The sequence below is a fragment of the Monopterus albus genome, unplaced genomic scaffold (genome assembly GCF_001952655.1).
Source record: "Monopterus albus unplaced genomic scaffold, M_albus_1.0 scaffold104.1, whole genome shotgun sequence".
In the NCBI taxonomy this organism is placed as follows: Eukaryota; Metazoa; Chordata; class Actinopteri; order Synbranchiformes; family Synbranchidae; genus Monopterus; species Monopterus albus.
The window spans coordinates 387,129-401,704 of NW_018127984.1; the positions used below are offsets into that span (position 1 = coordinate 387,129).

The window sequence follows — 14,576 nt, forward strand, 5'->3', positions numbered from 1 at the left end:
CAGCAGGATAACTTGACCCTCCAGCAGGACGTCAATGGTTAACTTAACTCTGTCAGTCAAACACTTGAGTCGCCTCGAGATTGGGTGGACAGGGCGAATTCCCGCCTTTCGGTCGCTTGGGGTATTTTGATTAGCCAGAACTTTAGGTAGGGGGCCGTTCTGATCCACACTCCAGTCTGGAAGGTGGCGGTAGTGCACCTAAAGCTGTTTGCCAACCGCCATTAAACAATAGAAGAAGAACAATCTGCGGCACCAGAGCAGGTATCAATGGGTGACGTCCGACAATTTGTGCTGAAAAATCTTGTATTGATTTGCCTTGTTGTTTAATTAAAACATTTATCTTCCTCCGCTATGTTTAATAAAAACATAAAAAATAAAAATAAAAAAAAATTATGGGTGACAGCGAAAACCCAAACTCACGTGACTGTCAGCTGACCAGTAGTAGTGAAGGTCAGTAGCTGTAAGTGTTCATATTTGTACAAACGATAAAGTTAGCTTTAACTTTTCACTTTCACAAAAATATTTTTCTTTATGTGCTTAAATAGACGACAGGTGAGATAAATATTTATCTTCCTACCTACCTACCTACCTAGCTAAAACAGTACACAACAATCCAGCAACAAATTGTGTGTAAATTTTCTGAAGAGCACTGTAGCAATGGTAATACTATGTGACATTACGGCATTCTAACACTATTATATTGCACTAATATGTTGGATATAGAACCATTATGGATGTCCCAGTGTTTCAAAACTGTCATTGTAGATTCACTGTAACACTTTATGATGTTTGTTTCTGATACTGCAGTGTTTGTACTTAAAGCCACATTGTGATGTTGTAATGTTCTTAAACGCCATTATTGTAACATTTGTACTTCATTGTGATGTTCCACCATTGTGAATTGTAACAGCAATGCCTAACTATGATGTTCCATCATTCCAAAAGTGCATCATGCACTGTTACACTGTACTCTTAGCTGAAGTTCCAACAGCTTAATACCTTATGGCTCTCGACGTTTCAGCGTTATCACTGCAGCATTGTAGCATTAGGGTTAGCATAGGGTTAGTAGCCATTTGCTATCACTGTAATGAAACCGAGGAGGTGTAATGAAAATCCTGTAGAAATCAGTGTAGGCTGCCTAGTACCATACCAGTACCAATACAACCAATTAAATATTTACTGCTCCCATTTATTTAACATGCAACTCTCTCTCTTTCTCTATACCAGTGTTAGGTAGACCAAATCATCTAAACAGGGAACAAAGAAAATAAGTGCCTTTGAAACAAAATGGCCTCCTCTTCTGCCGCTACTGCTTCTGTCGTCCTAAATACGGGTGTTCATATGCCCCTTCTGGGTTTGGGGACCTTCAAGTTACAGGGTACTGAAAATGTCTACCAGGCTGTGGATGCTGCCTTGGCTGCTGGTTACCGGGCCTTTGACAGTGCAGCCATCTACGGGAATGAAGCCGACTTGGGACGAGCCCTGAAGGAACTCCTGCCCAAATATTGCTTGTCCAGAGAAGATGTATTTATAACCAGGTGATGTATATGGAATCAAATGGCCTTCAAAAGAGCATAGCATGTCAGTAAATGGGTAACTTTGGTGGTATTATATTATATTATATTGAATACAGCTGGGAGATGGACAAAATGACGGAATATTTGTTCTGTGAGGTGAAACCAGGTATATATTTTTTTTATCATAGTATCGTACTGTAATTCACTAAAAATGTTTCTTTTAACTGTTGTACTAAGTATGCTTGAGTGTCATGCCCATGATCTTTTGTTTCTGATGTGGAGGCTCGGAAGCTCATGTTTAACTTTTAAGTGACACAGTGCACAGATGTTTCCTTCAACAGTTTTCTTTTCTCGCCCTCTGCATGCAGCAAGCTCACCCCTAAGGATCAGGGTGAAAAGGCCATGGAAGGAGCACTCCAAAGCCTGTCTCAGCTGGATTTGAGTTACATTGACCTGTACCTAATCCACTGGCCTGGTACACAGGGCCTGGTAGTGAATGACCAACATAACCCAGGTGAAGTTCAAATTAAATGTGTTTTCCTTCATCTAGCAGAATATCAGTGCAAGAATAAATGTGTATGTATGGAGTATGGACTGGATTCTAAAGCATTTCAAGTAACTTTGCTTTGGCCAGGTGCCTTCTTATGTTCCTCTCTTTCAATGTAGTTGTACTTTAGTAACAGCGATGAGGCCCTGTTTTGTATCTGATTCTAGGTAACCGAGCTCAGAGTTGGGCTGCACTGGAGGAGCTGCATTCCCAGGGAAAGCTGAAGGCTATAGGTGTGTCTAACTACACACCAGCACACATGAAACAGCTAATGCAAAGCTGCAAAGTCCCTCCTGCGGTGCTACAGGTATAAAATGGGAGAATGAAAGGAGGAATGTACACAAATGCAAAAAATATGTTTTGCGCCCCTGGTGGTTGAAAAAGCCAGTGCTGAAGGTGTGCACTTTTTCTTCTCCAGGTAGAGTTTCACCCAGAGCTGTGCCAGAGTGAGCTGAGAACAGTGTGTAAGGAGTATGGAGTGTGTTTCCAAGCCTACACCTCTTTAGGGAGAGGAGGCCTGTTAACTGACCCTGTAGTAATGGAGGTGGCAAAAAACTGTGAACGCACACCTGCACAGGTACACACATGCAAAGCATGTGGATTAATGTCTTTTTGGACCAACTTCTACTCGTTGTTCAATGAATAACATATTTAGCACAAAGACTTATTTCTTTTGTTCCCCTCCAGGTCCTGTTGCGCTGGGCAGTACAGCAGGGTGTCCCTGTGCTCCCCAAGTCATCAAGTCCAGAGAGAATAAAGGCAAACTCCAGGATTTTTGACTTTATGCTGACTGATGCAGACATGGAGAGACTGTCAGCTTTGGACTCTGGACACAGGTATTGCTGGGATCCATCAGAAGTGGCTTGACAGATTGGGTCTTACATTTTACTAATGCTACTCTGACTGGCGGTAATGCAGTGGTAGGAAATCAAAGTGGGAAACACTTGCAGATCCAGTTAAGTCAGCTCTTCTGGGCTCAGGTAATTAAGCTTTTCGGATATTGTGGGATAAGTATTGAAAATGTATCCAAATGGATGTACAGAGACATCTGAGAGTTCAGCTAACAGTTCGAACCTAGGCCAGTAAGTTGCACTGTTTACTGTGCCCCATATGTTGTTATATGCTCTGTACCTTATCATATTTTGTGTCCTTGTTAATCTCCTTTCATTGTACTATTGTGCATTAATATTTAGACATTTGAATTGTCTATGAATTGCCTCAAATTTGCAATAAATATAAATTGAAGTTTTTCAAACTGTCTTTTGTGCAGATAATTTTAGATACAACTCCAACTAAGGAATATTTTCTTTATCAACTATAACCTGATGATTATTTAATATTTAATTGTATTTAATTACTTTACTCTATGTATTAAATGTCAAAAACATCCATCCATTTTCTTCCGCTTATCCGGGGCCGGGTCGCGGGGGCAGCAGTCTAAGCAAAGATGCCCAGACCTCCCTCTCTCCAGACACTTCCTTCCAAAAACAGCCATTTCTATATGATGATGGGAGTGTCTTCAGTATATTTGATCAATTTTCATTTATGACAAAAGAAGAAGCAGGATCTAGAAAATATAAACAATAATACAAATACCTGCCAATTAACTGATAAGGAATTACACAAGAGACTCACTTTAAAACCACTCCTTAAATGATTTATTCAGGACACCATATACCAGAAGTTTCACAGCTGTAGAGAAAATACATTTACAAAAGTTATTAAAAAAAAAAAATGAAACAGAATTAAAAAAAGAAAAAGGAATAAAGAAATATTAAAAATCCGTTTTATCCACACATCTCTAGATTCAAGTAATTCCAAGGATGATTGCAAATTCCAGGTGCCCAGGCAGGTTTTTCCTCTGGGGTGTGTTCACCTTCCCAAATGTTTAAAAGACAAAAGCAAGAAGGGACACATGGCTGCTAAAATGGCGTTTAAAGCCTGGCTTAGGATTGGTAACATTTTTTCTTGCAGTTGTCACAGAAAACACCTCGTTATTATTGTGCTTTTTTTTCCCTTGCACATAATATGTGATAGCAAGCTATAAAGTTTAAGGCGGCATACAGACGAGGCTGGCTATGTGGTCTCACACAGGTTACAGCATGTTCAAGGCATTTCATAACAATATTCTATTAAATCCAGCCGGGCTTTATTTTCAAGAGAGCATTAGCTAACCTCAGGTTCACAACGCCGCATACATGGCGGCTGCTACAACTGTAATATTTGTATCAGTGTATGAGTAGATGTACTAAAAATGACATGTTAAAATGTAAAACAATATTTGTTACGGCAGCACGGTTACTTGAATATTCATCCCTGATTTTCATGTTGATATCGATGAGCTTTATACCACAAGCACTTTCATTTTAAAGGGTGACCAAAATGTCTCAGTTGGTTCGTGTTACGCAGTCAGGGGAGTACACATGTTGCCAAACAACGGTGAACTTGGATGAATCTTACAAAAATGTTGTGTCATTTAGATTGTCTGGGATTCTTTGATTAAAATTCACCATTAACTAAGTTACAGAAAAGCTTTAAAAAGCCGGTGCAAAGTGTTCGCTACACAAATGCCGTCCTTTAGCCTGCACGCCCGAGCACTTCACAAATCAACCCTACATGTAGAGAGGAAGAAAAATGGACACGAGCAGAACAAACCTATCCCCATTTTCAATAATCACAAATTGAATAAAAAAAAGTCACACATAGCCTAATCATATTTTCCAAAGTGTGTAGAGTTATGATCTTAGTTTATGATTACTATAATGAATAATAACTTCCATGAAGGTCATATTGTGTGCAGTATGTGCCAAATAATCCTCAAAAGCCTGAATATACTGTAACACATAAAAAGCAAGTCTAGCATTTGATCAGAACTCCTAAAACCTAAGGTTTAATAGATTATGATCCCACTATATTCACACCCCAATGCAGATGAAAGCAAAAAACAAACATTTAAACAAGAGCATATATAAATTCAACAGGACTGGAAACAGACATTCCCGAACAAGCTCTGTAGTTTGGAAAAATCAAGTATAAATCCCCTTAGGTAGTTTATACCTGTGTTTAACTGTGAACTAAAGAGAGAAGGTATCGGAGTCTTCATGCCCACTCCACCAGACTTACATACAGCTTCATCCACCAGGCTGTGAGGATGCTGAACGCTGTCCATTACCTCTCCCCCTTGCCCCTGGACTGTGACCCACCACAGAACACAAAAAGACTACCTCTGCTGTTTGCACAAACTCAGTACACTCCCCCTTTCTGTTATATTATATGTAAATCTGCTGCTGACAGCTTTTTTTTTTACCGTCATATCTGCTGCTGTTCATGCGCATCTCATAACTATTATGCATCTTATCACCAACGCCCCTGGTGACGCTAACCATCTGACAATCTTCTTATTCTTATTATTTGTAGTACTGTCAATGATTGGACATGGTTTTGAGGCATAGCCTATTAAGTTGTACTGTTTAGTTTTATCCTAATTACTTTAATTTAGTTTTCTTATTCTATTTTATTCTCTTTTTACTCTACTTTTATTCTATTTTAGTTTCTTAAATGTATGGGCATTCAATACTAGGTGACAGAGAAACGGTATTTTGATTTTCTGTATGTCCTGCATATATAGTGAATTGACAATAAAAAATCTTTGATCTTTGATGATCTTGATCTTAAATCTGCTGGGTACTGGGTACTGAGTAAAAAGGGCCAGAGGCACGTGTGTCCGCTCCTTATACACCAGTTACTCCAACGCCACCCTCATCTTTAAGCACACACATAAATTTATCACAAAATCCATGGATTGCACGCTGCCTGTTGCTAGATTAGCCAGACTTATTAAATAGCATGATAACCTTGTAAAACAAATTCTGGCTCTGCTACGTTGTTTAATTCCCCTAACCCCTGCCATTGGATAAAATATTAAAATATTTACACACAAAATTCCAACATTTTTTTGCTCATCCATGGTTTTAAAATGATAGATTCATATTGGTTTGTGCTTTTTCTATATCTATGTTTAATGCCATTATCTTTAGAGAAAATTTAACCCTGAAGTTTTACAAAAGATAGTTTCTGCATCATCAGAGATTGTCCTTGTACAAGATTGTTCTACTGTTTATAAATATCAGATATAAAGCAGTTAATGATAGTCGAGTACAGTGGTTTAGTGGTTCTGGCTTGCAGGTAGTAAGTAGAACAGGAAGCTGGAGAAAGGCCTAAAAAGAATTTTTTTAAAAATCCTTCATTTTTCATATTCTCCTCTGTTGCCTGAACCTTATTATGGCACAAAATTTGTGATCTCCATGAGTTTGTTAAGCACAAACAGCAAACCAAGCATTAGTAACATTAGTAATTTCCTGAAGAAAATGAGGAAATTCTTAACAGTATTCAAGGTGGCCTCAAATAGTCAGGGCTTTTGATTTCAGCACATTTATCTCTCCATCTACAATATATTGCATAGTGTTGATGTGAGAGATCTGTTAACTGAGCGTTCACCTCTCAAACCCCCTTATTATTCTTTCTTTGTGAGATCATCTCTCATTTCTTGGCTGATCCGTTATCTGTCTTTTAACAGGGTTCAGGTAGCCAACATCTCCTCATCACTTGTTTCACTTTTACCATTTCACAGTTGGCTGCCTGACAATGTTGTTTACATCACCACCAACACAAATACACAAATGTATAGAAATGTAGTTACCACTGACATGTAAATAATGTCAAGGATCTTGGAACTCTGTTCTGTTTACTGTTTGTCCCACTTAGCCATGTCTTTGTGTTTGGATCTTTCTCTTCTTCTGTCACTACTCAGCACAGGTCTCCTTGTTTTCACCACAATTCTCATGGCTTCCCACTGCTGACTACTCATTCCCAGATGCTCTCTCCATCCCTCAGGTTTAGTGTCTTACTCAAGGACACCTCAACATGTTGATTGGACAAGCCGGGAATCAAACCGCTAATCCTCCGGTTAGGAAACGACCCGCTCTACCTCCTGAGCCAGCGCCGCGTTTTCATGGTGGGTGTTCTCTCCCTCTGTCTCCTGATGACTAAAGAGGTAGCTCCACCAGCTTTTAGAGTGGTGCATCTGGCTGGCCGCCCCGGCACTCCTCACCCTCTTCATCTCCTGCAAGAAACAAAATGAACGAACATTAGCTACAGGCCTGTACCTGACTAAGAATTTTGTCAGTCAATTCAGATTCAGTTGTTTAGTGCAACTATTCTCTTCTTCCATTCTCCGACCCTTCATTCTTACCCCTTTGTCCAGCAGACTGTCAAACTCATCGCTCATCCTTCGGAGCTGCCGGCCATATTTCTTTGCTGCCCACAGAGCAGGGGGAGCTGACTTGGACCGTCCCCGGAATGGAGCTCCGTCTGTGGGTGTACCAGCCTCCTCATCTGACTTGGCATCCTGGACAGTGGAAGCATTGGACTCCGAGCTCACCCTGTTTCGACTGGTTGCTATGGCACAGAAAAAGGTGAGAGGGCTTTGTAATGCTTCATAAAAGCAGGATTAGATCAGTGCACATGGAAACAGAGCAATAAAGACAAGGTGATAATAGGGGGATTTTAATTGCTATTTAGCACTGGAACTACAGTATGTGTTTTAAAAAAACCTGTGGCAAAAATACAAGTAACCTCCTTCAGTACTGCTTTTAACAGAGCTATTCTAAATGCAAAATAGGTTAAATTACATTGTCACTAACAAGCTGTCTCATTTAATGTCCCAAAGTATGACACAGAAAGACCAGATTCAAATTTTCTGCAAAATGAGAGCGAAGAGACAAAGCCCAGAAGGACAAAAAAAAAAGATAAAATAGGAAAACAAATTGGACAAAGTGCGGAATGAGTGCTGCTTTGGTTTGATGCTTTCACAAAAAAATATTTTTCAGTGTGTTGTGTAAAACTAGGATTCACACTGGAACAGCTGTTGCACAGCAGATATTACTTTCTTTTTCAAATAAAACTATACTGTAGCATTTTCAGTAGCACAACTGCCAAGTTTTCTATACAGTCATTTGCTAGTTTTAAACTGTCCCATTTCTGTAACCCTAACTATCACAATCCTTTTTGGTTTCTTACCTGCCATTCTGAGCTCAGGTAAGGTAAGGCTGTGGCATGGAGGAACCTGTTGTTCTTGCGAAGTTGATGATTGGCTGTGTTTTCCTTCCTCTACCTCCTCCGAAGACTCTGATTCACTGTCTGAAATCGTGAAGTTTGCAGCCATTGGGGGATCTGGAGAATTAAAAGGTTTTCAGATAGGATGGGGAATACGCTGCGCTCGCTGCAGGGATTGGGCGCAGCGCAGTAGGAGGGTGTATACGCGCAAATCACGCACATGATGGGCACCAGTTGCTAGGCGACCAAAAAAGCTTTCTAAAAGGTGGTTAGCAGATACAGTCACAAGAAAAAGTAATGGCACTGTTTGTAATTTCCTGGTTTTCTGCATAGATTTGTTATGGCTAGCCGTATCACAACAACCAGAGGGGACTCAGAAATGCAGAACTCGCACTCAGGCTTAGAAAAATATGAAATTTAATGGATATTGAAATGAGGAATCAACAAGGACCGGATACGAAGATATTGCAGTGGATCTCGGGCAGCTGGGAACGCTGTATTGACTGGACCACTACAGGAGCAACCTGGGGTTGAAGGAGAGGTGCAGCGCACTATGTTGAAACAGAGGATGAGCGTGTGAGAGAGGATAACAGATATACGGAGATAGAGTCTGTATCGAGTATTAAAACAGAGGACCTGAATATAGGTGGGTGCTGGCTTTAGGCCGGAGAGCGCTGCTGGCTGGGAAAGCAGTCCAAGGAGGCAGGAGCTGGCGTAGGAGATCGCTGGCCCGGTGAGAGGAGTCTGGGTGGTGGAGGTGGCGGGTCCGGCTGACAGGTGATGACAGAGGATGTTGAAGGAAGACGTGAGGAGCACCTACTTCTCTCGGATGGAGAAAACAGTTCACGGGCCTCGCACAGAATGCCACACAAAATCAGAATGGCCGGAGCCAACCAGGTTACAGGAAAAAAAAAAATGGTTATCTCAAAACACTGGCAAACAGTTCATAACGCAAAGTAGCAATCAAAGTCAGAATGGCAAAACCCCACAAAGTCACTGGTAAATCAGGTATTCCACTCCCACAGACTAATAATTTGTAGCAACTGGAAGCAATCAAAATCAGAATAGCAGTTAAGTCACAAAGTAACTTAGGCACAATACCAACATACACCGTTACCGGCAGAATGACAAGAGATCATCTGGCGACGAGATCACACCCACGCTCCCCTTAAGTAATGCTCCACTAGCTTGAAGCAGGTGCGCCTCGCCGCCAGGAGTGCACTCCAGCACCTGCAGAGATGGAGCTGTTGATGGTCCCAGTGCTGGCGGATGAGGTGCTGGGAGTGCCCTGATCTGCAGCCACAACAGATTGGTCATGAAATGCATGCTCTGTGTGTTTAATGGGTGTGTTCAACAAAGACATGAAAGATCATGACTTTGAGTTTTATCAGCTTAGAAATATTGTGTTTGTTGATATTTGTAGCTTTGGTGAAGTGTTGTGTGACAGAAGAGTGGCAGCAAGAATCAAAGGAAAGGTGTACAAAACAATAGTGAGACCAGCTATGGTGTATGGGTTAGAGACTGTAGCAGTGAGGAAAAGACAAGATGCAGAGATGGAGGTAGCAGAGATGAGGATGTTGAGGTTCTGTTTAGGAGTGACCAGGATGGACAGGATTAGGAATGAGCACATCAGAGGGACAGCTCAGGTCGGCTGTTTTGGGACAGGGTCAGAGAGGCCAGATTGAGATGGTTTGGACATGTGCAGAGGAGGGGTAGTGGTTATATTGGTAGAAGGATGTTGGAGATGGAGCTGCCAGGATAGAGGTCAAGAGGAAGGCCAAAGAGGAGATATATGGATGTGCTAAAAGAGGGCATGAAGTTAATTGGGGTGAGAGTAGAGGATGCTGAGGATAGAGTTAGGTGGAAACAGATGATTTGCTGTGGCGACCCCTAACGGAAACAGCCAAAAGAAGAAGGAGAAGAAGGTGAAGATCAGATCAAATTTATTTTATGCTTAAAACCAGGAAATTGCAAACAGTGCCATTACTTTTTCTTATGACTGTTTTTTGAGCAGCGGACGTGGATGCACTATGTATCTACGTGTCAGCTATAAGCTCTGGTTTTAGTTGTAATGGGGAGGAGGAGGAGATGAGCCACAGCTAAGAAAAGGCCTGTAAAGCCCTTTTTAGGTGGGCGCTCCACTGTTGAACTCATTCATTTCTGTGTTGTGTGGCACAACCCCCTTGCTGTCTCTGTGCACTGCCCTGAATTTAAAAGAAGTTCAACTTGGGCACAGCACTCTGTGATGACACCTTGATGTGTCCAGCTGCAGAGAACCTGACAGAGCACAAAGAAAACAGAGGACAAGCTGATTTTGAGGACCCACATCCTCTTCTTCTTTGCTGCAGCTCGTCTCCTCCTCATCGATACAACTAAAGCCAGAACTTTTCCCTGACATGTAGCTAGATACATCGTGCGTCCAGGTCCACGGGTCGAAAACCTAGTTAATATCTACCAACCACCTCCTGTAAAGCTTTTTGCAACTGGCACCCAACATGTGCGCAATTTGCATGTGTGCACCCTTCCTCCCCTGTGCTGCGCCCAACCCCCGCGAGGAGCGCAGCGCATACCGCGTCCTATTAAAGCTTTAGAGTCAAGAAATATTAGGAAAGGGTGCGGACATGAGTTCCAAGGTTATTAACACAGCTGGTTAGTATGTGTGTGGCCTGCACTGGACTTGTCTGTGAGAATTAGAAAAACAGACACAATGTCGTCCATACAAATGATGACCCTTAGACTGCTGCTCTCTTATAAATAGGAAGACGCAAAAATAAATAAATAAATAAAAAAAGTGGCGACATGGCAGCCGTGCTACCATTTTATACAAAAACGACATTTTAGCTAAATATTAATGACCCATAAAATGGCATCATCCATTGTATGCTGACCCTATCCAACACACCCAGCAGGCTATGTTGTTTAGCTTTACTGTCCCTGATAGTCCAAAGGTATTCACCCACTGTAATAACCTGTGAGATAAGCGACTTGTTTTGACAACACAGACCCATATTTGATATTAACGGGTTGTTGTTACACTGTTATTAAACCATCCAAATCACATTCGTCTCGGGTCAACACACGGACTCGCTTGTTTTGTTGTTATTGACTGAGAAGGACAAAAGAAACTTCCTACAGGGCGGAAGCTGCTGCGCGGCTTTATAACGTTAGTAAAAAAACAAAGATTATGAATAGGTCCCCTTACCAATCGTTATAGTGTGAAACCGGAAAGTAAGACTGTGTCTTTAGTGAGCCTCATACGGGTGCAGCTGTTGCTGTTGTTGTTGTCGACGTGTTATCTTTTTTACTGTATAAAACACTTAGCTTCACGCTCACCCAATGACCGCGCGTCAGTCACGCCAATGCGTGTTGACGTCACTGTTGCGAAGCTAGGACTGGGCTGGGGCTTTTTTTTTGTTTCAGCTGATTCCCGTAATGTGCATTGTAGAGGGGCAGACGGCTTCTACATGGACAGGGCTCAAGGAATTTGTAGCCCTATCAGTCTACAGTACTTGCACTATTGGAAGAAATATTCAGATCTGGTACTTAAGTAAAAATAGTAATACCACCGTTTCTTTATACAGCATTACAAGTAGGCCCTAAGTCCTGTTTTGAAAACCTAACTCAAGTAAAAGCCCAAAAGTTGCATCACCAGTGGTTATTTATTCTCTAACAATGTGGAATATTTTATCATATTTTATAATGGATAATGTGTTATAATATAAAATCCTAATTTAGAGTGTTACTACTAGCCAGATGTAAAATAAATGTAGTGAATTAAAAGTAGAATATTTACCTCCTTTTGGGGTAGAAATAAAATGTACCATAAGATGGAAATAGGCTACTCAAGTTACTTGTGGTAAGATGTGTTATACATCAAAGAGCAAGCACTCCACAATGAGTTAAATCTTCCTGCTTTTCTTCTTTTTGGAAGTAACATGATGAGAAGTGAGAAAGCCCCAGCATGTATTTTATAGCCATACCCCATAAGAGCAGCAGGTGGGGAAGCAGCTCTACAAACTGAGCTGCAAAGAGTTTTGCTGAGTTCTGCTCCTTTGTGGTCACACTACTTCATATTCTCTCACAGGTTGTGTGGTTTCTTATGAAAAACATGGAAAAACACAGAACGTCTGGTTTTGGTTGTAATTAAACCCAATTAGTGTAAGAACATCTTTTGCAACATTGTAGAAAATCTTTCATGGTGTCACTGTCAGATACTCATAAAATTTCACTGTAAAAGCTATGTCATGGTAAAAACCATTTTTCCTCACTTCCTGAAAAGAGGGCATTTTAGAAATAATGTTTTTTTTTATCAAGTACTGAAAAACATATACAGTAGTCTGAGGTGTGCATGGCACTATATATCCTCTAGTTGTTTCTCCTCTTTACTCTCTTGCACTTTCTTCACATCAAGGAGGGGAGTCAACCATGTAATTATCTACATTTATATCTAAAGTTGCCTCTACTCTGCTTCCCCTCTTCATTCTTCTTCCTCCTCTCTCTCACAGTATGAGACTTGTGAAATTAGAAACAAAGTTGCACTATGCTGTAAAGTCAATAAGTGACATTTGAGTAGGAGAAGCACTTGTTAGGTATTTTTAGTCAGATAGATGTTGGATAGATACTTTATGTATTAGAAATGTTTAGTGGAGATAGGATGTCTAGTTAGACTGTTAAATGCTTAGGCCTGCTTATGAGTTTCTACAGGGTACATCTGGTCAAGGATAACTAGAGAGAAGAGTTGATGACTGTCAGCAGACAGGGTGTTTAATATTATTATTATTATGACGTGTATAACTGTAGCCTTAGCCATAATATGTTTTTATGTTTAAGTCATGACATGTTACTAGAGGTCGTGTGAGAATGTTTTTAGTTACACACCACTTAATCAACAGACACACACACATGCACATCGATTTACTTCATGTTTTGACTACTGCTATGACCAGCTGCAAAGCTGGTAAGAGAGACGTCTCGGTTGACGTTTCTGTGTAGTATGGGGCTAGCCCAACCGAAGGGATACAATGTATAGGCCTGGTGGGTTCAGGGTCCTTTATCTTACATCTGCCTGCAAGCAGGATGGAGGTGCAAGATACCTGAGCGTGTAATGTTAATTTTACCTGTGATCCTTTGAATAAATCAGCACTGTTTTGAAGTTACTTGGACTGCCTCGTCTCTCAGAGTTAGCAATGGTTCACACTTATGTAATTTTGCTTATGCTGCGTTTCCACTGTCGGAACCTAACGAATGGTATACCCTGTACTTCCCTTTACCATCACCAAGCATAGCCTCTGGGGGTTGACGCAGATCATCCTGCTTTGTTTTTCCACTATATTTTCTCTCTGTCGGTCTCTGTTTAGAGGAGTGAGGTGCTGCTCCTCTCTCACACATACAGCCAGTTGTGTGTCTACACACAGTGCTTGTCATGCTAATACTTGAGGTGTGAAGATTTGGACATTTAACCACCCCCTTCCCCGCATGGTCCTGGTACTTGATTTTAGTACTACTTCCTGAAGGGTGCTGAAATTTAGCTCCCAGAATGCACCTCTGAAGCAGGCACACCGTAGTGGAAACAAATGCAGAACTCATTACGAATGTTACTTGGCTTGACCTGTTTCGGTAGGTTCCTGTAATGGAAAAACCATATTAGACAAACATACAAAGTGAAATCCCCAGCGCGAAGCTTTTCGTAGACTGCCGTACGGATGGGGGAGCGTTAGAAAATGACTGTTGACAGTTGCTTTTTTTAAAACTGTTTTTGGAGGGATTATAGAAATAATACATGGGAGTTCTCTTTGATTGGAATTGGGTGCTATTTAAGAACCATACAATTATTATCCATCTTAATCCCTGTGTGGTGCATATGTGTGTTTGAGACAGAGGAAATGTACACACTAACTTAGTAGGATTTAAAAGCCACAAAACCAGTGAGTCAGAAAGACTGATTCTACACTTTCTCATACAAAGCAGGATCCTTTCCACACACATACATGGACAGAGAATGTGTATTTGTGTTTAAGTGTAATCTGAAGGAGCCATACAATTAGCATCCATTTATATCTCCCTGTACCAACCTCGCCCAGCCTCTCTGCCCCTCATCTGGTGATTATTTTGGGAAACGGAGGCATAGGCACTCCCACACTGTCTCCAAACCACCACTCAAGTGTGTGTGCGCCTATGTGTCACTGTAGCTGTTTGAGGGCAAATGTGGCAGCATTTCCAAGCAGTTCCTGAAATGTTCCGCTCATTTCACTGCCAGGACACTGCCCGTCTGCTGCCACAATTTTAATCACTGTCCTTTCAAATATTCTCTCCTTTCTGCAGACTCGGTTAGCTCAACATGGGAGCTGAGGAACATGCAGAGGGGGTTTTAAATTATTTGAAATGAGAGGGCTTAGAGA

The 14,576-nt window shown here is 41.2% G+C and overlaps 3 protein-coding genes across 12 annotated transcripts in view; 1 reads left to right on the plus strand and 2 right to left on the minus strand.

Annotated features, from left to right (window-relative positions):
* majin (membrane anchored junction protein) overlaps positions 1-120 on the minus strand; it is a 7,237-nt gene extending 7,117 nt beyond the window's left edge. Inside the window, exon 1 of the mRNA XM_020610167.1 lies at positions 48-120. The gene's annotated coding sequence lies outside the window, so the exon portion shown is untranslated. The remainder of the gene's footprint in view (positions 1-47) is intronic.
* The window catches only part of LOC109965829 (uncharacterized oxidoreductase Mvan_2161), a 19,451-nt gene extending 16,165 nt beyond the window's left edge, over positions 1-3,286 (plus strand). Inside the window, exons 1-6 of one of the 5 annotated variants that reach the window (XM_020610162.1) lie at positions 177-261; positions 1,228-1,538; positions 1,886-2,031; positions 2,232-2,371; positions 2,483-2,641; positions 2,752-3,286. In XM_020610162.1, the coding sequence (XP_020465818.1) occupies positions 1,288-1,538; positions 1,886-2,031; positions 2,232-2,371; positions 2,483-2,641; positions 2,752-2,931 (876 nt within the window). In that variant the 5' untranslated portion in view covers positions 177-261; positions 1,228-1,287 and the 3' untranslated portion in view covers positions 2,932-3,286. Of the gene's footprint in view, positions 1-176; positions 262-415; positions 553-577; positions 661-1,227; positions 1,539-1,885; positions 2,032-2,231; positions 2,372-2,482; positions 2,642-2,751 lie in introns of those variants that run through there. The other 4 variants (XM_020610161.1, XM_020610164.1, XM_020610163.1 and 1 more) reach the window with 4 other exon arrangements.
* A 2,363-nt stretch (positions 3,287-5,649) lies between these two features.
* Positions 5,650-11,538, minus strand: badb (BCL2 associated agonist of cell death b). Of its 6 annotated transcripts, none has more exons than XM_020610188.1 (5): positions 11,381-11,538; positions 8,815-9,471; positions 8,143-8,295; positions 7,316-7,521; positions 5,650-7,186 (listed from the first exon to the last, which is right to left on the minus strand). In XM_020610188.1, the coding sequence occupies exons 3-5, from the start codon at positions 8,285-8,287 to the stop codon at positions 7,031-7,033; spliced, it is 507 nt and encodes a 168-aa protein (XP_020465844.1). In that variant the 5' UTR covers positions 8,288-8,295; positions 8,815-9,471; positions 11,381-11,538; the 3' UTR covers positions 5,650-7,030. The 6 variants fall into 6 exon arrangements, with proteins under 6 accessions (XP_020465844.1, XP_020465842.1, XP_020465841.1 ...); XM_020610186.1 differs by having other exon boundaries at positions 8,143-8,729; XM_020610185.1 differs by having other exon boundaries at positions 8,630-9,471.
* Between the last annotated feature and the right edge of the window lie 3,038 nt (positions 11,539-14,576).